This window comes from Monodelphis domestica, chromosome 8 (assembly GCF_027887165.1).
Source record: "Monodelphis domestica isolate mMonDom1 chromosome 8, mMonDom1.pri, whole genome shotgun sequence".
Classification (NCBI taxonomy): domain Eukaryota; kingdom Metazoa; phylum Chordata; class Mammalia; order Didelphimorphia; family Didelphidae; genus Monodelphis; species Monodelphis domestica.
In genome coordinates this window covers 229,237,265-229,259,077 of record NC_077234.1, presented here as the reverse complement: position 1 = coordinate 229,259,077, position 21,813 = coordinate 229,237,265, and the positions used below count along the sequence as shown (strand labels likewise).

The following is a 21,813-nucleotide window of genomic DNA, read 5'->3' as shown; positions in this document are numbered from 1 at the left end:
TAGAAAGCTGAAAATAGGCATAGTCACTCTCAAGGAAATCATAAGGTCTCCCAAGGAGATTCCAGACTCATGAGATAAGAATAACACATATACTCAGACATGTGTGATTCAAAGGAGATTACTGAGGCAGCTAGGTGACTGATTAGGTTGAGAGCCAGGTCTAGAAATGGGAGATCCTGGGTTCAAATGTAGTCTCAGACACTTCTTAGCTGTGAGACCCTGAGCAAGTCACTTACCCCCATTGCTTAGCCCTTACCATTCTGCCTTAGAACCAATATACATTATTGATTCTAAAATGGAAGGTAAAAGGTTTTTGTTTTTTTTAAGAGTGTGATAAAGGCAATGTGCTCAATATACTAAAGGAGGAAATTTTGAGGGAGAAGAAGTTACTTTCAGCTGGGAGAATCATAGGCTATTTGATTCTTTCCTCACCTCTCAGAGCCAGTCAGTTGACAAATCTTATCAATTATACCCTCATAACATCTCCTTTATATTTCTCCTTCTCTCAGCTCACAGTTACCAGCCTAATTCACTCTCCCTCTTTATGGCTCACCTGAACTGTTACAATAGCCTTCTCCTTTTCTGCAGTCCAATCTAGGGAGAAGATGGTATGACCACCTAGTTGTTCTAAATGAATTCAGATGGCCAAGCCCAAGATAAATCAAGTTTGCAGGTGTGATCACTAAAGTAATTATTAGCAATGGAGAATAGGAGATTCTGAATCACTTCAGATGGTCAAATGTCCTGATTTCCAAAAAAGTGGGAGGAGGGAGGTTCCCAAAACTCTAGACTAGTGATAGTCTGGAAACTGCCCTAACAAAATCCCTAGCGGAATTATGAAATGAATTGTTAGATGGACAAACTGTACTCATATACTGTAAGAAGTAGAGATTTCCCTATTCCCCTTTAAAAAAAAAGGAGAAACAGCAGTCAAGAACTAGTATGAATTCCCTAAAAATAAAACATATCAGCTTAATTTTATTTTTATTCTCTTTTTGTCAGTATTACGGAATTAGTTCTTTCCATTCTCATCTGTCCTGTTTTATTGGACATTTCAAAACAAAAAAGCAACCTAATCAAATTAAAGGTTTACACTTTTTAAAAACAAAATTAGCAAATTCTAGAAGACAAAAGGTTGAGCTATCTTAAACCAGTCAAATGCCTTACCACTGGTCAGTGGCACTAATAGAATAAAAATGTTCTGTTAACTCCGTTAATCATATAGCTATCACAATCAAATAACTTTATTTTAACATGTAACAAAGATAAGTTAATTTTCAGCATAATTTCATAGCTGTCTACTATTTGATATTTCCAGAAATTTGTTAACCAAGAAATGCTATCAACGTAATGCATTGGACTGAGAGGGTATCATACAAAATCCTTGTGAGAAAGATGGAAAAGTGTGGATTGGATAATAATATAATGAGATTAATTCATGAAAGTCTTATTTCTTCCATACCAAATGAGTTTTAGTTAATGGACTGTTATTGAAGTAGATCTTAAGTGACATCTTGCAGGCTTCTATGCTTTATCTTTTCATAGGCTCATAGAATCTTAGCTATCCAGTTGGAAGTGACTTTACAGGTCAACTAATCCAATATCTGAATTTACACAGAAGGAAACTGAGGTCAAGAGGGAAATTAAGTGACTTTTCCAAAGTCAGATAGATAGAAGTGGCAGAGGCAGGATTTGAACTCAAGTTCCCTGTTCAAAACCAATACTTCATCTACCTTATGATAAAAATGTCAAGGTTTTCTACTTTGCTATGAAGAAAAGGTCATGCAATAACTTGCATGAAGACATACATTCACAGAAATTTATTTTACTTAACCTTTTAAACAAAGTATAATAAATTACTGTCTAGGTATGAATAATCATTTTATTTCATCTTTTAGACAAGGAAGCTGTAGATAGAGAATCAGGCTTAGAATCAATAAGACCTGAGTTTAAATATGGCCTTAGATACTTAGCAGCTGTGTGATCCTGGGCAAGTCATTTAACCCTGCTTCAATTTCTTCTTCTATAAAATGAGCTGGACAAGGAAATGGCAAATCTCTCCAGTGCCTTTGGCAAGAAAATTTCAAATGGGATCACAAAAAAATCATGCACTACTGAATAACAATGGCAACAACAATAACAATCTATTAGACACAGAAAAAAATTCCAGTGTTCCCTGTATCATGTTGGATGCGATATTAAGATAAATGCAACATAGTTCATACCCTCAAGGACCAGATTATCAAATTTATAGCTGATCCAAAGCAAGGCTATTTCAAAGATTTCGTGACTCTAAACACACGATGAGTCAAAAGTGTAATGACCAAAACCAGCTTATTCTAAATAACAGAAGTATGGTACTCAGAACAAGAATATCAGGCTGTCCTCCTATCTTTTCTGCTGGAATATTTTATTTATTTCTGAGCATGTTTAATGGTTCATTGACTAGCTAAAACATGTTCAGAAGAGAATCAAAACCATATTGAATCATGATTAATTGAAGAAATTAATTATATTTGCTTTGGAAAAGAAAAGACTTGGGGAAACCAAAAGACTTTTTTCAAATGTTTGAGTGATTGTTTTGTGGGAGAAAATGTAAATTTAGTCTGTGTAACTCCAACAAGGGGGTAAATATTACAGATGGGCAGAATATGATTCAAAATTCCCAACATGTAGATCTTCCCCAATATGGGGTGGGTATTGCAAACAGCTTAATGAGAGGGTTGCAATTGTTTGCTATCAATTAGTATTTTATAATGTTCTCAATTTTATAAGATATGTTCCAATAGTTTTTATTTCCCACTTACTTCACCCAATATTTGGGATTATGATGACAGTTCATCACATTTTTACTTGAAATTGTTCATGGCTATTATTAAATTTGTAGTTCTCTCATATTTGGGGATTAGTGCTCAAGTTTTGTTTGTGGATATTTGTTTCATTTTCAGACCCAGTTATTCACTTTTATATTCTTGTCTCTTCATAGTTTTATTTTGCCAAGTTAGCCACATTGGGAACTGATACAAAAGCATATTTCGAGTAAAAACATAAAATTAGGAACATAAATAGGAAGTTATTCTTTCATAACTTCCTAGCCAACACAAATGGATCTCCAAATGATGTGCCATACATTATTATTGGGCACATTAGATGATTGGTTCTAGACTAAGAAGATGTTAGCTTTAGATATGTGATTGTCGATCATTCTCCAGTGTTCTCCACTTGTGTTTAAAACGTACAGTGAGTGCAACTGATACGAAGTGCAAAGCAAATGGATTTGTTTTTTATACTTTTAGACTGTTATGCTTCTCCCTCCTTTCTGGTACACTGTTCAATTGTTATAGTCACGTCCAACTTTTGGTGACCCCATTTGGGGCTTTCATGGCAAAGATACTATAGTGTTTTCCCACTTCCTCCTCCAGATCTTTTGATAGATAATGAAATTGAAGCAAACAGAGTTAAATGACTTGCCCAGAATCACTCAGCTAATAAATGTCTGGGGCCAGACTTGAACTCAGGAAGATGAGTCTTCTTGACTCCAGACCTGGCACTCTGTCATCTAGCTGCCCATCTGGTAACTAGGGTTCTGTAAAACAGAGGTGTCAAATTCAAAGATACCAAAACCCCTAACCAAATCAAAATGTAACTGGGAAATGTTTAGCAAAATAAATATAAACATAATATAACGCAGATAATGATAATTTGTGGTTTTCTAAGTCAATATTCTAGTTTTTGAGGATATGCTTTTATTTGAGTTTAACACCACTAATGTAGAATATAATTTGAGAAATTCTGGAGTTGAACTACACCAGAGATTCTTAATATTTTTTGTATTGTCAACTCTTTTGGCAATCTGACAAACTCCATGCAGCCCCTCTTATTTTCAAGTGCTTAAAATAAATTCATAAGATTACAAAGGAAATCAATATTTTGAAATACAGTTACCAAAACTTTTTTTAAACAAGTTGACAGACCACAGTTTAAGAAACTCTGTAAATAACAAGGTGATCTTTCAGGTCCTTTCTGACTCTAAGATTTAATTATTTTAGAAAGAAGTGGCAAAATTTAACTTCCTGGAAAGCCTTAAAAAATCAATGATTAGTGTTCCAGGGATCAATTTGTTGTAATGCCATTTCCTCATATTTGCTATTAAATACAGAGAAAAAAAATATGTCCTTAGAAGTTCCAAGTTATTAGGAAGCATTTAAGCTAAAAAGGAAAAATGACAAAGAATTAAAATTTTGAACACTAGGTAGTTGTAAAAGGTTTGGTAGATTTTGACAAGCTATCTGAAAGGGAAAGGACTAGGCAATGAGGACTTAGGAAATAAAAATGAGCCCTGAAATGTTTTCTTTGGCAGCATTTCCTTAACTTGTCACTCCAATGGAGGGTTTGAAATCCTAGCCAGAGATAAGGATCTTTCCTACATTTAAACAATGAGTAGGTGTTAAAAGCAGGAATAAAACTCAGATACCATTCTGATGAGTTTCATCCTAAACCTCAGGAACTCTTCCCTTTTGATGGTCCATCCTCCTCAAGAATGCTACAAATCTCTTATCAGAAAGCAAGTATTTTTCTAGTAGGAAGTCTCATACAACTGAGTTCATTCATGTTTTTGGAGATTCCATGGTTGCCCCAGAGACAAAGACAAAGAGACACTGAGAAAATAAGTTAAGAGCAACTGCAATAAATTGGTCTTCAGTAAGATGATGCACTTTCAACAGTGGTTAGGAGAAGCAAACCAGCCAAAATAATGCCTTGCTGGGTGCCACATTTATGTGCGCCTCGATAGACAAAAATGATGGGTTGGAGGTTATGCTGCTTGTTTCACATTAACACAGGAAGATGTTCCCCATTATATATGATTAATGCAATAGAACCAGTCTTTTTTTTTCCTTTTTAGATCTCTTTAAAAAGTTCAAAAGTTCCAACAACAATTCTATGTTGATCCATGCTACAGATCTGCATGAAGTCCTTGATTTTTCCATTTTCTTTTGCAACTTGTTGTCAGGCAACAAGTCTCTTAAATTGTTCAGTGCGCTTCTTGATATGTAATGTCTGTAATAACATGTGACCTCCTTTTGGGAATAAAAGCACAGGCTATTCAGCTTCTGTGCTATAAGAAAAGCAGTAGTGTATAGTAGAAGAAACATTGGTCAGAGTCACATCCATTTACTGGTTTGTGGTGTTAAGGAAACCAATTCATTTTTCTAAAGCTGCTTTTCAAAATATTCCTCTTTATATATATATATATATATGTGTGTGTACATATATATATATACAATTGCCTTTATTACTGCTCTGATCTCCTTTGGAATTCTGGGTAGGGGATGGGATTCTCTTGGATCTACCTCATATGTTATCATATGTGTTAGGAGTCAGAATAGGCAGCTGAGAACTGGCACGTGTAACACAAGTATTATTTATACTCCTATTTACATTTACCATCTTTTTTTTTATAATGAGGGGATTGAAATGGATGGTCTCCAAGTTCATAAATTTCATGAACTACTTCATTTTAAAGAGGAAGAAACAGCCCCAGAGAGGGGAAGTAACTTATTATTCTATGGAAACTAAATTAGTGGCAGCTAAATGGTGGAGAAGAGAGAGAGTGCCAAGCTTGCAGTCAGTAAGATCTGAGTTCAAATGTGACTTCAGACACATAATAGCTGTGGACCCTGGGTAAGTCACTTAACCTTGCCTGCTTTAGTTTCCACATCTATAAAGTGAGCTAGAGAAGGGAATGGCAAGCCACATCAATGTCTTTGCCAAGAAAACCCCAAATGGGTCACAAAGAGTCAGACATGCCTGAAGGATAACAAAAATACTTACTAGCTTATGACATTAAAGAAATTCACTTTTCTAAATATTCCTCTCTAAAATCAGGTGAGTGAAATGGATGATCTCTAAGGTCACTTCTAGTTTTAAATCTTATGAACCTTTTAATTTTACAGAGGGGAAAAAAGCCCCAGAGAAGGGAAACAACTTACTCTATAGTAACTAGCCCCAGTTTAGGGCTAATCTGAAAAAGCAGAAACATAGCTGCACATGCTTTAAAACTTCCAAAAGGGCTTACTGATTATTTTTAAAAGATGACAAATGTAAAAAGGACTATAAATAATACTTACACTACAGGTGCCAATTCTCAGCTGCCTTTTCTGACCTCTAACAGGTATGCTAATATATGGGGTAGATCTAAGAGACTCCTATTCCCTAATAATAAGAGAAACCATCAAAGCAATAAAATCTAGCGTTTATACTTCACTTTCCTATTTCTGAAGCTCCCTCCATCCATTATCTCATTTGATCCTTACAGCAGTCCTTTGAAGTAGACTTATTATTCCTAGATTTGAGGATGCTGAGAGAGGTCACTTACCTTGCCACAGTCACCCAGGATAGTGTCAGAAAAAGGATCAGAATTCAGGTCTCTGTGGCTCCAAGTCCCATGCTCCAGGCCACCATGCAGCAATGACCGGGCGCAGTATTGTCTTCTATTCATGAGAACAAAGGGAATTGCAGTCCTTTTTGAGTTTACCAACAAAATCCCTTAAACTTATATGATCAACGTGGGCAGGAATGGCAAAGCTAGAATCAGAACCCTTTTGGTGAAAGGCAGCTTGGTGACACAGTGGAGAGATCACCAGATCAAATTTAAATTTGACCTCAGACTTGAGCACGTTACCTGACTTTTTGTCTCAGTTTCCTCATCTGTAAAAAAAAAATGGAAAGCTTGAAAAGGTAATGGCAAGGCACTCTGATATCTTTTCCCTTGGTGAAGTCCATGGAGTCACATAGAGTAGGACATGACTGACTGCATGACAGGATAGAGTGGCTAAAGCTCTGGTCCTAGAGTCAGGAATACTTCAGAGACTTACAATTGTGTGAACCTGGGCAGGTCACTTAACCTCTCTCTGGCTTAGTTTCCCCAACAGTAAAATGAGCAAAATTACTGCACCCATCTCCCAGGGTTGTTGCAAAGATGAAACAAGGTAATATTTGCACGGTACTTAGCATAGTGCCTGGTACATAGGAGGTGGGTGCTGAAGAAACATTTCCTTCCTTTTCTCCTGACTCCCAGGTCGATGCTCTTTCCCTCATACTCCCATAGCTTTACTTCTCCAATTGTCTACTTTATCAGTAATAATTAGTCATTACAGTCAGCTGGAATGCCATGCACCGTCTTCATTCACAAGGCACCATCATTTTACCCAACAGACCCCTAGAATAAAGAATGCTCTATTCAACACTGCTAGTTAGAAATAGAGTCACATCACGGGGTAATAAAGCTGCATCCTCACCTATAAGAAAATCCTGGGAGGAAAACTAATGATGAAGCCCCCCGTGTTTCAGATGGATCAGAGATTAGGACATTGACAAGGCAGTTATAACGCTGATCTTTTTAAGTTTTATAGCACAAGTTCAAGATGTTTAATATATCTCAACTACATTATTTCATTAAAAAATGGGACATATGGGGTCAGCTAGGTAGCTCAGTGGATGGAGAGCCAGGCTGAGAGATGGGAGGTCTTGGGTTCAAATCTGACCTCAAGACACTGCCCAGCTCTGTGAGCCTGGGCAAGTCATTTAACCCCCGTTGTCTAGCCATTACTGCTCTTCAGTCTTAGAGCCAACACACAGTATTGATTCTAAGGCAGAAGGTAAGGGTTTAGAAAAAAAAATGGGAGATACCTAGGTATTGGGCAGCAAGCAAGGTGGTGCAGTGGATAGAGTGCCAGCCCGGAAAACTCCTCTTCCTAAGTTCAAATATGATCTCAGATACTTACTAGCAGTGTGACTGTGGGCAAATCACCTAACCCTGTTTGCCTCAGTTTCCCCATCTGTAAAAATAATCTGGAGAAGATAACAGCAAACCACTTTATCATCTTTGCCAAGAAAACTCCAAATGAGTTCATGAACAGTCAGACAACTGGAAAATGACTACATCAACTCCTTTGTATAACCCAGGAGCATTAATAATAATAATGATACAAAGAATAAAATAAATAACATTTACTTTGTTTTAAATACCAAGTTAAATATTTTATTATTATTATCTCTTTGATTCTCACAATAACCCTGGGAGGTTGGTGCTAATATTATGCTCATATTACATGAAGAAACTGAGATAGAGACTTAAGTGACTTGCCCAGGGTCACTCACATGTCTAATAAGTGCCTGAGGCTGGATTTTTAACTCAGATCTTCCTGACTCTATCCATTGTGCCATTTACTAAAGGTCTAAATTTTCCAGGACTTGCTTGAAAAAATATTGGACTGGGAGTCTGAAGGCCTGGATTCCTGCCCTATTTTGCTAACTACCTGTGCAAGACCTTGAACAAGTCACTTAACCCCCATTTGCCTCAGTTTTCTTACATATAAAATCATTGCTTTTGATGAGATGATCTGAGATCTCTGGAATTCCCAACTCATGCAAATTATTATTTAATTATTGAAACTAATTTCTTGAGTTATTGAAGGGTAAGAAAATTCAAGAATAACAAAGTTTGAGAAACAAAGAATGTCCAATGTCTCCTGGTTTTCTCAAGGAAACCACTTAGGTGTTTTATGCAGCTGCAGTGATGTGTACTAATGAAACATTCCTGTGTATTCATTCATATAGAATAGAATGTCTCCTTGAAAGCAGGGACTGTCTCGATTTTGTCTTTGCATCCCCAATGCTTAGCACTGTCCAGAGTATAGCAATACTAGATGATTCATTGATTGATAACTGTTCGACTGCAGAATATTCCCAAACAGACCAATACATAGATTTAAATAATTTGTCTGTTCACACAAAATCTAATCAGTGGTGCCTAAGTGCATTGGGGAAATAGCAAATCTATAGGAAGAGTTTATGAGAAAACTCATGGTTTATACAGTGAGTGAATGAAAAAGAATTCCACACTGAATGAAGTGAACTGAATTAATAATTACTTTTTAAAAATATTCAGAAAATGTTTGTTTTTTAGAACCAGGCAAGTGATTGGTTAAATTAAAACAATATCTGGGAGCTTTTAAAAATCCTTATTTTGTCCTTTATGGATTTTACATTTTGATAAATTTCTTTTGAAGTAAGGAACTTCTGGAGACTGAATCCAACAGTTTTTCAGACAGATGTGTGAAAGAATGCCTAGAGCAATAAGCTTCTTACTGGGGCTGCATTTGACAGTGCCAATCTGTTAAATACAGAGCAGCATAAAATATGAATTTTATTTAGCTTCCAAATGGAACTTTGCTATTTAGCAGTAAAAAGAGGGAAAATCTAATTTCTTTCTCTTAGAGAGGGAAAAGTGTGGGGAGAGGGGTGGGAATTTAATGCTTGAACTCATTTCTTTCAAGTTAAGGAGTAAAAGAATTATGTTTCATTCTGAGGGTCTAAATATGTTAATATGTATTTCTCAAATATTAAAGTACATTCCATTTTGGCTATATTGTGTGTATATTGTGAAAGAGGGAGACTGAGCGAGAGAGACAGACAGAGACAGAGAGTTAGTAGTGAGAGTCAGAGAGAGAGACACACAAAAAGTGAGACAGACAGACAGACAAGACACCAAGATGGGGTGGGGGGAGATAGAGGAGAGGGAGAGGGAGAGGGAGGGAAGGGGTAGAGAAAGAGAATTCTAGGAATAAATGTGAAAGTTAACTATAAGTTTCTGAAAAGTTTTCCTTTTATCATAGGGTCTCCATGGCAACTGCATCCTCCCAGGTTCTAATTCCTGAAATTAACCTCAATGACACTTTTGATACCTTTGCGTTAGATTTTTCCAGAGAGAAGAAATTACTAGAATGTCTGGATTACCTTACAGGTACAGTAATTTATTTTCATCACTTTACACAGGGTTACATCTCTACTCTTTGATGTTTTCTTCTTCCCAAATAATCTATAGTAACCTTTGGGTTGGTAAGCAAGTTCAAACTTCCTTTAGGTGTGATGTGTATGAATCTTTTATCTCCAAGGAAACAGGTTTAAATTAGGGCTGGGGTGGGAAAGAAGACACATAAATATTAAGTAAGTAGGAGTTCTCATCTTATATGCACTCTGCCACTATCCCTAGCCAAAATCAATAAGGAAATTGAAAAAAATATTTTGACATATTAGGTCATCTTTACAAAGTAATGGGGTAACCTACATTTAATCACTTGGGAAACATAATTCTGATTATCAGAAATGTCATCTTATTTCATAGCTTCTTATGAAAATCTTTAGTAAATTTAGTAGAAATAAAATCTGAAATCCTGAGACAGTATAAGGCAGGTAGATGAATCCCTAGATAAATATTGGGCTTGAAGTCAGGAAGACCTGAGTTCAGAGTAGCCTCAGAAACTTACTAGCTAGTTGTATAAGCCTGGGCATAATTCTTTCACCTCTCTCCACTCTAGTTTCCTCAACTATGAAATGTAAAATGGGGATATTAGTAGCACCTCACTCCCAGGGTGCTGTGAGGATCAAGCAGAATATTTGTTGAGTACTTATTTAACTGAGTGCCTAGTACGAAGTAGGCCCTTAATAAAAGGTTGTTTCCTTCCTTTTATACCAAACACTTTTGCCTTGAGGGGATCATATATAATATTTCTTCTCTACTGATCAATGCCTAAACATTGTAAATTTAGAATATTTTCCAGTATAATTTGAAATCTTTTGCTTTAAGAGTAACTCCCTTTTAGAAAAGATCCATTTTTCTCCTACAAGGAGGTTCATAGGTATTTGCATCTCTTCACAGAATCCCATATTTAATGCTAAAAAAACCTCTCAGTTGAACAACTTTATTTAATAAATGACTTGACTATAGTCATACAATAAGAATGAGAAGCAGAATTTCAACCTAGGTTCCCTGAATTCAAAGATAATACTGTTTCCACTGTACCATGATGCTTGTGCTTCAAGTCAACAAACATTTATTAGGTGTCTGTTTCATATATAAGAAACTACAGGGTCTTAGATATATAAAAATGAAAAATTATATAGCCCTTACCCTCAAGGAGTTTACATTCAAGTAGAAGGATTTGCCATGGAAGTAGTGAACTTTTAGGGAAAGAAGCATGTGATAAATACATGGGAAAATTCAGATGGCTATGAAAAATCTTAGAAAGCAGACATAATATTTTAGCTGAGAGAACTAGGGAAGGACTCAGAGAAAACAGCGACTGTGGTTGGTCTAGAGCAGTGGTTCTCAACCTCTCAATTTGTAGCAATGAGAATACATAATGCATATCAGATATTTACATTCTGATCATAACTGTAGCAAAATTATAGTTTTGAAGTAGCCACCAAAATAATTTTTTGGTTTGGGGTCACTGCAACATGAGGAGCTGTATTTTGGGGTCACTGCATTAGAAAGGTTGAGAACCACTGGTCTAGAAGGAAAGAAAAGATGGCAACAAGTGGAGAAATGAAGAAAATGTAGAACCTTTAAATCTCCTGGAAACTACCACATAATCCCAGACACAAATACAGAATTCAGAGGTGGGAAAAAGGAGCTGGAAGTTCTATTTCATGGATTTGAATACAGGAAGAAGAATAGTATAACATAGAAATATAAAACATACACATTGATCTGACCTCAAAGAGCAGTCTAGTTTAATTTGTACTCAAGTCATGAATCTGATCTACAGAATGTTCAAGAAGTGATCACTGAGGTTGTACCTAGGTGGTTCTGGGTAGAGAGTCAGACCTGGAGGTGGGAGATCCTCAGTTCAAAACTGACTTAGACACTCCCAAATATGTGACCCTGGGCATGTCACTTAATCCCCATTGCCTATACCTTACCATTCTTCTGCCTTGGATCCAATATTTAGTATTAATTCTAACACAGAAGGTAAGGGTTAAAAAAAAAAAGTACAAGACTTTGTGTTCATTCATATTTTCGATCTTGCTAACTTCAGCTCAGTTGAGGTTGGAAAAACAAATTGGACTTAGATTGTAAAGCGACTTTATTGTCAGCCTCAGGAATATCTTGTAGACAAGGGGGAGGCATTGAACATTTCTGACCAGAGGAGGGACATGATCTGACTTATATATTAGGAAAAACAGTTGTGAAAAGGGTGGTTTGGAAGCTTTTAAAATAGCCCAGTTTTGAGTTAATCGATATTGAAATAAAATGGTGGCAGTGGAACTGGCAAGGAGGAAAAAAATACAAAAAATACCATGCCTGTACTACTGACTTGGCAAGCAAATGGATGTGGGAAATGAGATATAAGGAAGAATAAAAAGTGATTCTGAGAAGAACAGGTCATGCTACACTAACATCATTTCCTGTTTTGATTGGATTGCCAAGTAGGTAACTAGAGGAAATGTTATAGAAATCGTTTACACTGATTCTAGCAAAGCTTATAAAGGATCTCATGTTATTCTAATAGAGATGAAGCTATATGCATTGGATGATAATAAATTAGATGATTCAATAACTAGTTGGATAACTGGACTCAAGACTCAATTCATTGTCAACAGAGCAGGGATTCTCCACTGGGAGGACCCCAAGGTTCTTTGCTTGTACTGTTTAACATTTTTAATAATTTGGATTAAGACAGAGATGATGTGTTCATCAGATTTGCAGATGACACAAAACTGAGAGGGTTGGTTAATCTTCTGGAAGACAAGGGTAATCCAACAGGATCTTGACAGGTTAAATTATTGTGCTGAATCTAGTAAGAAAAAATTCTGTAGGGATAAAAGGGAAAACTTGCACTTGAAAATAAAAAATAAATTTCACAATAGAAAACAAAGGCAGAATGAATCGATAGGAAATGTTCTGGAAAACATTTAGAACAGAAATCCTAAACATGATGCTTGCACTAGAGCAGCTAAGTTCAGTAGATAAAGTCTTGACTTAAGGTCAGGAAATCTCATTTTCCTGAGTTCAAATCTGGTTTCTGACACTTAATAGCTGAGTGACCCTGAGCAAGTCACTCATCTCTATTTGCCTCAGTTTCAGTGTCTATGAAATGGAGAAAGAAATGGCAAACATTCCAGTATCTTTGCCAAGCAAACATCAAATGGGGTCACCAAGAGTTGGACACAACTGAAATGATTGAACAACAAGACTCCCAAGTGCAGCTCAAACCATGATTCTGTTTTCTATCTATTTATATGCCATTTCTATTCTAATGGTTTAAGTCTGATATCCTTTTGAAATTATAAATACAGATATGAAATATATGAAAATATGAAGGAAAACATGAAGTTGGATATGAAAAATAGAAGTTTGGATTGTTTAGCAAAGCACAAGGTGTTTCATTCATGTATATAACAGCAGCATGTGCCAGGACAGTGTTATTTCAAGAAGAGTATAGTATTCAAGGCTTAGTATGAAGAATTTTCTTCCTTAGACCAAGTATTTCAATGTGGGGTTTGGAAAATATGGTCACTGTAACTGTAGATTGTCCTCTGGGCTTGGCATGTGTTTGATCTGTCAGTCTGAGATCAATGTTTCCAAAACCGTGTTTCCATTCACCATGATTGGTGTTTATCCCATGCTGATGTCCACATCTGGATACCTATTAAAGAACTCTTTTCCCATCAATTACACCTTGTTAACCTTCAATTCCAGATGGAAATTTGATTTATTTCTAGACATAACATAGACCTTCCTTGCATCACACAATGTTGGACTGAAGCTGCCAAGTCCAAATAGTTTATCAGACATGTGTGAGCTGGAAAGAAAGTGTTTAGGCAATGTTTGCTACTGTTTTGTGTATCCTATTAGCAAGAGAGGCAAAGGTAGTTTTCGCTAGTACCATAGCAGTATACTTGGCTTCATGATATGTAGATTATTAAATGTGAATATTTTTAAAAAGAAAAAAAGCTTACCATTGAATGGTTTCCATTCAATTAAGAATATGAACTTGTATTCATACGTAGTGCTTGACAGTTTACAGAGTGCTTTCCTCACAAAATCCTATGATGAAAGAAAGGTTATAATATCTAATGCCAGCAAGAATGCCTTTTTCTGAAATGGAAAGCCATTATTTTAACTTGTCACTTGCCTCAAAGTGACACATCAAGTTAATAAACCAGAAAGGTGACATTCCTTCCCCGATTGTTGTGGCTACCATGTGTCACACAGTACTCTGTTTCTATTCTGCAGATTCAATCCTACACATAGATATAGATGCATCTATATTGTTTTTAAAAATGGAGAAAATGTCTTTAATTGTCGATCTAAGATTATCAACCTATGATTTAAAGTGAAAGGAGAATTAATATTGTAAAACCAATATATATCATTCTGGTCCCATATCTACAAAGAACAAGAAAATAATTAACCAATTCCATGTTGCACTTGACTCTTCTACCATGGCATGCACTTCTTCAGTGGATTCCTTGATTTATAGTCAAATAGATAATATTCAAATGGAATGAGTTTTGGATTTGTATCTGACAGCTAATGGATAATTCAAAATTACATTTGAGAGAACACTATAGATTTTGCACTTAAAACTTGGGTATCTTTGATCTAGGTATCATTCCAGGTGTTCTCATAAGCATTTCGGTCTGCAACAGAACTCTACAATGAGCCCTGAGGTGACTGGATATCCTTAACCTTTTCCTAAAGCTATATCCTTCTTTTTTTTTTTAAGTACTTGTCAAGTCCTGTCTCAAATCTGGCCTGTGTTTACTCAAATCTTTTTTGTGTCATGGATACCTTAGGCAGTCTGGTGAAGTCTATAGATCCCTTTTCAGAATATTTTATTTTTATTTTCATGCAAAACCCATTTCACAATGGTCATTGTTGTAAGAACATAAAGACAAAAACCCCAAAATAAAACTGTAAATACACTAATGTGAAAGATAGTTTGCTTTGATCTGCATCTGTCTGATGCCAATAGTTCTTTCTCAGAATATTTGAAATGCATAAAATACATAGTTACAAAAGAAAGCAATTACATTACAATATAGTTATTAAAATATGTATTTTTTTTAAGTTCATGAACCCTAAGTTAAGAATCTCATATCTAGAGCAAAGATGTCTCTTAGGTCAGATAATTATTATAGACAGCAGTTCTAACCTTTGAAATCTATTATTGCACTTTTGAAATTGTGCAAATTTACTTGAACTCATAAGTGATTACTTATAGATAAACTTCAAAAACATACTATTAATGAAAAATGTCATTCCCCTATTCTATTTTCTCACCCATGAAAATGGTCATGAGTATCAGTAAAGAGGAAAAATCTTTCTTAAAGAATCACTAGAAAGGGGGGCAGCTAGGTAGCTCAGTGGTTTTGAAAGTCAGCCCTCTGGGTTCAAATCTAGCCTCCTCCTAGCTGTGTCATCCTGGGCAAGTCACTTAACCTCCATTGTCTAGCCCTTACCTCTCTTCTGTCTTGGAACCAATACACAGTATTGATTCTAATATAGAAGGTAAGATTTTTTTTTAATTACTAGAAAGGATTAAAGAATTTTTTCCTCTGAGTACTTTAAAGAAAGAAATACCTTACATAGCATATGAGTTGAAGAGACCTCAGAGGGCAGATACTCCAACTCTGTACCTGGAAAAAGTCAGTCAGCCAACAAATATTAATTAAGCACCTATTATTTGCTGAGGTAGGCCAGTAACATAGATAGAGCACTAGGTTTGTATTCAGGAAGACTCCTGTTTGAGAGTTCAAATCTGGCCTCAGAAATTTTCTAGCTATATGATCCTGGGCAAATCGCTTTATCTTCCTTGCCTCAGTTTCCTCATATGTCAAATGGACTAGAGAGGAAATTGGTGAACAACAGTTATATCCTTGCCAAACTCCAAATGGGGTCACAAAGAGTTAGACATGACTAAACAACAATAGCAACAACAAAAGTATTTACTAAGACACTGTGCTAAGTGCTAGAGATACAAAGGGAGAAAAAAGACTCTGCCTTCTTGGAGCTCATATTCTAGTGTGGGAGACAACGTGTACATATAGGAAATATGCAGAGTAGATCAAAGGCATATTGAAAAGAGAGGTATTAGTAGCTAGTGTGGACTAAGAAGGGTCCCCTGTAGAAATTAAGATTTGAAAGTCCTGAAAGAAGTCAATGTCACCAAGAAGCTCAATTTAGGGTTTTCGTGGCAAAAATACTGGAATATTTGCTATTTCCTTCTCCAGATCATTTTATGGATGAGGAAACTGAGGCAAATAGGGTCAAGTGACATAGCCAGTAATTGTCTAAGGCTAGATTTGAACTCAGGAAGATGCAGTTTCTTAAGTCCAGTCTTAGCACTCTATTCAGTGTACCACCCAGCTTCCTAGAATGATGAGAAGGAAATAAAAGACTAAAGACTAAATTAAAGATTGAAGAAGAAATAAGATGACTAGAAAGCAGCATTTTAAATTGAACAAAAAAACAGAAAATTCTATGAACATCACTTTGGCATTGGAGTAGATATGATAAGACTTGGCCACAGACTGTTGTCTATATGTAAAAAGAGTGAAGAATGAGGAACTAAGAATGCCACTGAGATTTTAAGCCTGTGTAAATGGGTGGTACCCTCCATAGTAATAGGGAAACTACAAAGAAGGGGGAAAGATAATTATAGCTACCGTTTATATAGCACTTTAAGAGTTGCAAAGCATTCCACATTGATGATCTCATTTGAACCTCATAATAACTTTGTGAGATCCATGATGTTATTATCTTCATTTTGAAGACAAACCGAAGCTGAGAGGTTGACTTGCATAATGGCAAACAACTACAAAATGCCAGAGGGAGGATTTGAACTTACATCTTATTGACTCCTCCTCTGTTCTGTATAACTACTTCTCAGATAGGAAATTCTATTTTGGACATACTGAGTTTGAGATAATCTACTTTGTCATTCACTGTCTGTGTGACATTGGGCAAATAACTTAGCCTCTCATGGTCTCAGTTTCTTCATCTGTATTCAGTGATGAATGTGGAATAGACTAGTTGTCCTTTAAGGTCCCCTTCAGCTCTAAATTTTGCTTCTATGATACATACCCAGGAAATTATTATCTATCTGGTGAGGACAAACTATTTCCCAAGATTTCCTATCATGCTTTATATGACAATTCTTTTTTTTTTCCCTGTTGAAAGAAATGGGAAGAGGGAAGAGCAGAGAAGAAATTTATGGATATCAATGATTTTATGACAACATTTTTCCTTTGGAAAAATCATTTAATGAATGATGAAATGAGTTCAGGGGGGAATGACCTGCATGAATCAGTGATATACATACATGGTATTGAGAATCTAGAGCAGAGATTCTTAACCTTGAGGCCATGAATTGATTTTTTAAAATAGATTTTTATTTGTAATATAAAAACACATGTAGCATAATTAATATTATTTTAAATTCATTTATAATGTATCAATAATATAATATATAAAACATATAATTTTATATGCATAAAATATTTTTAACCCTTACCTTCCATCTTAGAATATTGTGTATTAGACCCAAGGCAAAAGACCAGTAAGGGCTGGGCAATGGGGGATTAAGTGATTTACCCAGGATCACACACATCATCACAAGTGTCAGAGGCAAGATTTGAAACTAAACCTCTCATTTCTAGCCCTGGTTCTCAATCCACAGAGCCACCTACCTGCTCCCTACAAAACACATTTTTGATAATTATACTTTCAGTTCATAGGTTTAACTGTATTTCTGACGGTATCCATAATGCACAAAAATGATTAGGACACCCTGATACATTGTAAAGTGAGAAATCCAATTATCTCTGTTGTTCAATATTTTTTCTAATATATGTTGGCATCATATAATCATAGCCATCATAGTTCTGCAGTTTATTCCAGATTTTTCCCTTTATATGCCAAGAAAATTCTGGTAGTTTGCCTTCCTCTATCTAATGGAATGGTAAAATGGCATCCTAGCTCAGTAGGAGTATTGTTCACCTTCTCTAGCCATTCTGTGAAAGGAATGAAAAAAAAAATCCCCTTGCTCAACTTCAGAGAAAATCTCCTGAACTCAGATGCACTGGTATTGGTTGAGGTGGGTGTCTATGAAGCACTGATCTTTATTGTGAATCCTCTGGAATTCTGGTCTCAGATAAGTCAGTTAACTAATCATCTCTTATTCTCACTTCCGAACAGCTCCCAACTCTCCAACAATTAGAGAAGAGCTCTGTACGGCCTCGTACGACACCATCACTGTGCACTGGACCTCCGATGATGAGTTTAGTGTGGTTTCATATGAGCTTCAGTATACTATCTTTACTGGACAAGCTAATGTTGTTAGTAAGTACTACATATCTGCCTCATTTCTTAACCGAATCAGGGCACTTTTAGATGACCTTTTAAGGGTAAGAATTCAAAAGGCAGAGATGGCATTAGGTATTTGGGATATAACATGAGGCCAGGCATGTCAACCTTGAGGGGACAGGGTCACTGCCATTGTCTGGCCTAGGTTCCTTCCCTGGATAAAGAGATGACTTGACTTTATCTTCCAGAGGTACCACTTTCTGAGGACAAAGAAGTGGGGTGGGGAGGGGTGGAGAAAGAGAGTGAGAGAGGAAAGAAAGAAAAAGGGAAGGGAGAAGGAGGAAGAGAAAAGAGGAAGGAAGGAGTAAAAGAAGGAAGGAAGAGGGAGGGAGGGAGGAAGGAGTGAAGAGAGGAAGGAAGGAAGAAGTTCTAAATAAGGGAATGAAATCATGAAGTAGAAATAGTGGAGGGGATCTTGCACCAATTTACTCAAATTCATTGCCTCTCTCCTGTAGTATTAGAGTATTAGATTGCATTCTGGGGTTGGGGTCAGGAAAACATGGGTTCAAATTCTGCCTCTGAAACTTACTAGTTACATGGCCTTGGACAAATCATTTGATTTCTTTGAGCTTCAAGTCAAGTCAAAAAGCATTTATTAAGTTCTAAGTATTAATTTTATATTCATTATTAAATTATAAGTATTTAGATTTATTAAGCATTTATTAACCAGGTACTGTGCTGAACAATATAATATAGAGATAATTATGGCATCTATACAGAGTTATTGTGGAAGATCAAATGAGATAAAATGTACACATCTGAATATACTATACAAATGTGTTGTTATTGTTATTATTTACATTAGTTTCCTCCATAACTAATTTTGGGGTCTGTAAAACAGACATTCTTAAAACTCTAAAATCTAAGAAGCACAAAGAGCCCTTTTTCTCATCCTGCTCTTAAAATCATGCCTCTCCTACTGTTCCTTCCATCTCCTGGTCTGTATTCATCACCTGGGTCTAGGCTTTGAGACTCATATATTTTCTGGTCTGGTTTGCATTTGAGAATACTGTGAGGGGTGGCCTATTCAGAGTGTGCCTCCTGCCTAAAAGTATTACACCAATTAGAGTCATTAAGGAGTCTCCTCTTTAACAAATGCAGATTCCTCTATTTGGCTTTTTGTATCATTTAATTAAGTCTGGCTGCTTTCATCTTTGCAATCTAAAGAAGTTAACTGTAGTGACAGAATGAGAATTTGAATTAGGTTAGGAAAGAGAAGGGAACTTGATAATCTTAGAACTATATACTTTAAGGAAACAGGAAAAGAAAGTCCGTAAGGGTCCTTCTGGGAGGGTTTAGAACTTGAAGTCACTAAAAGCCCAAAAGGAGGAGACACTTAAGAGGGAGAAGAAACTGCCAATTTTAAAACATTAGCCAGGACTACTCCTACGTGGCACAGTGCATAGAGGACTGGGCATGAAGACTCATCTTCATGAGTTTAAATCTGGCCTCACACATTTAGTGGTGGTGTGACCCTGCTGGGCAAGTCACTTAACCCTATTTTCCTCAGTTTCCTCATTTGTAAAATGAGCTGGAGAAGGGAATGGCAAGCCACTGTAGTATCTTTGCCAAGAAAACCTCAAATGGGGTCACAAAGAGTCAGACACAACTGAAAACAACTGAGCAAAACCATTCCTTTATATGGAAAAGATATTCCCTCTTCTACATTTTAAAACATCTCCTTCCTCTTTCTCTTTTGTTCATTTAACAAGTTATTTTTCACATGCCTATTCTGTGCCAAGTACTGAGCTAGGCACTGAGGGATATAACAGCAAAATTGGAATGATTCTTGCCTTCAACCGGCTTTCATTCTTCATTTCCTATTCCCACTCTTCACTATATGCCATGTAACTTTGATTTCAGAGCTTAAACTCTTATTTTTTTAGAACTACAATTCCACCAAATTTTTGATGAGTTATATAGGCTTCATTTCTTTGGTAAAATTTCTTCAGAGTACAAAACTGACTTACAAATGGATTTTTAGAATGTAATAGCCATAAATTGGAGCCTGCCTTTTTTTGCACTAAAATATGATAAAAAAAAAATAACCTTATGGAAAATTCAGGCTAAATTAATTAAGAAGTAGGCTTTCCATGGGGCAGAGGGGTTGTCAAATTGTCTTCAAAAGAGAAAGAAAAATTACTTTTAATTCTTTTTTACCTTATCCTTTTATCCAAATAGGAAGATACACATTTATAGCACCAGAAAAGGAAGAAGTGGAGTCATATTCAACTACTTTTTTTTTCTCTCTTGGCAAAGTTAGCTCAGACTGATCTTGAGTTTATTTGTTTTTTACTGGACAGCATGTTTTCCTGCCTTCTTTCAATAAATTTATTGGGTACCTTTTATGTGTAAAGCACTGTGCTGATTACTATATGGAATAAGACATCAAATAAAACATAATCCTTATCCTCAAAACGTTTATAGTGTAGTAATGGAAAATAAAAATTTAGTAATCTAGTTAAAAATTAGTCATAGAGTTGAACAGTTTCAGTTCATGGACCAGTGGAAATAATTATTACAATAATAACTCACATTTATATAGCTCCTCAGGGTTTGTACATAAATGTACATGGGTGTGTGTTTCTATGGTAATGGTCATTCAAATCAAAATATAAAAGTAAAAGAAAGTAAGACAATTCAGTGGCACAGTGAATAGAATACCAGACTTGATGTCAAGAAGACCCTGAACAAGTCATTTAATTTCTTCCTCAGTTTCCTCATTTATAAAACGAGGATAATAATAACACCTACTTTCCATGGTTATAACAATAAAATAATATCTTTTTGCTAAGTACTTTGGAAACTTTAAAGTGCTATATAAATACAAGATAGCATTTTTTAAAAGACTAAAGGAGTTCAGAACAATAAAAAATGAATTAGTAAATAAAATTATTAATAATAATAATTAATGTCGCATATACTTAAAACCTTATCTTATGTCTGAGACAGAAGTTGGGAGAGCTAAGCCATCAGGATTAATTAACTTGCCCGGGATCACACAAGGAGGAAGGGTCTAAGGCCAAATTTGAAATCCAGGTCCTCCCAACTTTAGTCCAAGAGCTCTATCCACTGTGCTACCTACCTAACTGCCCTCAGTATATTTTTTAATAAAGCCATCTTAAATTGCTATGATGCTGAAGAAGGAGGATAATCTCTTCTTTCTTTTTTCTTAAAATTTTAGAATTAATACAGTGTATTGATTACAAGGCAGAAGAGGGGTAAGGTCAAGTCATTGGGGGTTATGTGACTTGCTCAGGGTCACACAGCTAAGAGGAAATATCTGAGGATAGACTTGAACCCAGGACCTCCCATTGATAAGTCTGACTCTCTATCTACAGAGTAACCTAGCTGCCCCCAGGATAATCTCTGAGATATATAAAGTTTAAAAGGATTATCCCTTCTAAAAAGAAAAACACCAAAAGATCTTTTCTGTCTTTTTTGTTCTGTTTTATTTTGGTCTGCATCATCTCTATATATAAGAAAGCTAGTTTGAACCCTTTGAGTTGAGGTTCATCCACATGCCTCTTTGCACTGGTACCCTCCCTATTCCCTCTTGGGCTGATGATCAGTTCCACATTGTATATCTAATGAGC

At 35.9% G+C, this 21,813-nt stretch overlaps 1 protein-coding gene across 6 annotated transcripts in view; it reads left to right on the top strand.

Annotated features, from left to right (window-relative positions):
- MID1 (midline 1) overlaps nt 1–21,813 on the top strand; it is a 453,084-nt gene that overhangs the window by 407,796 nt on the left and 23,475 nt on the right. For all 6 annotated transcript variants that reach the window (XM_007500937.3, XM_056808078.1, XM_056808079.1 and 3 more), the window contains exons 6-7: nt 9,678–9,805; nt 18,050–18,193. In XM_007500937.3, the coding sequence (XP_007500999.1) occupies nt 9,678–9,805; nt 18,050–18,193 (272 nt within the window). The remainder of the gene's footprint in view (nt 1–9,677; nt 9,806–18,049; nt 18,194–21,813) is intronic.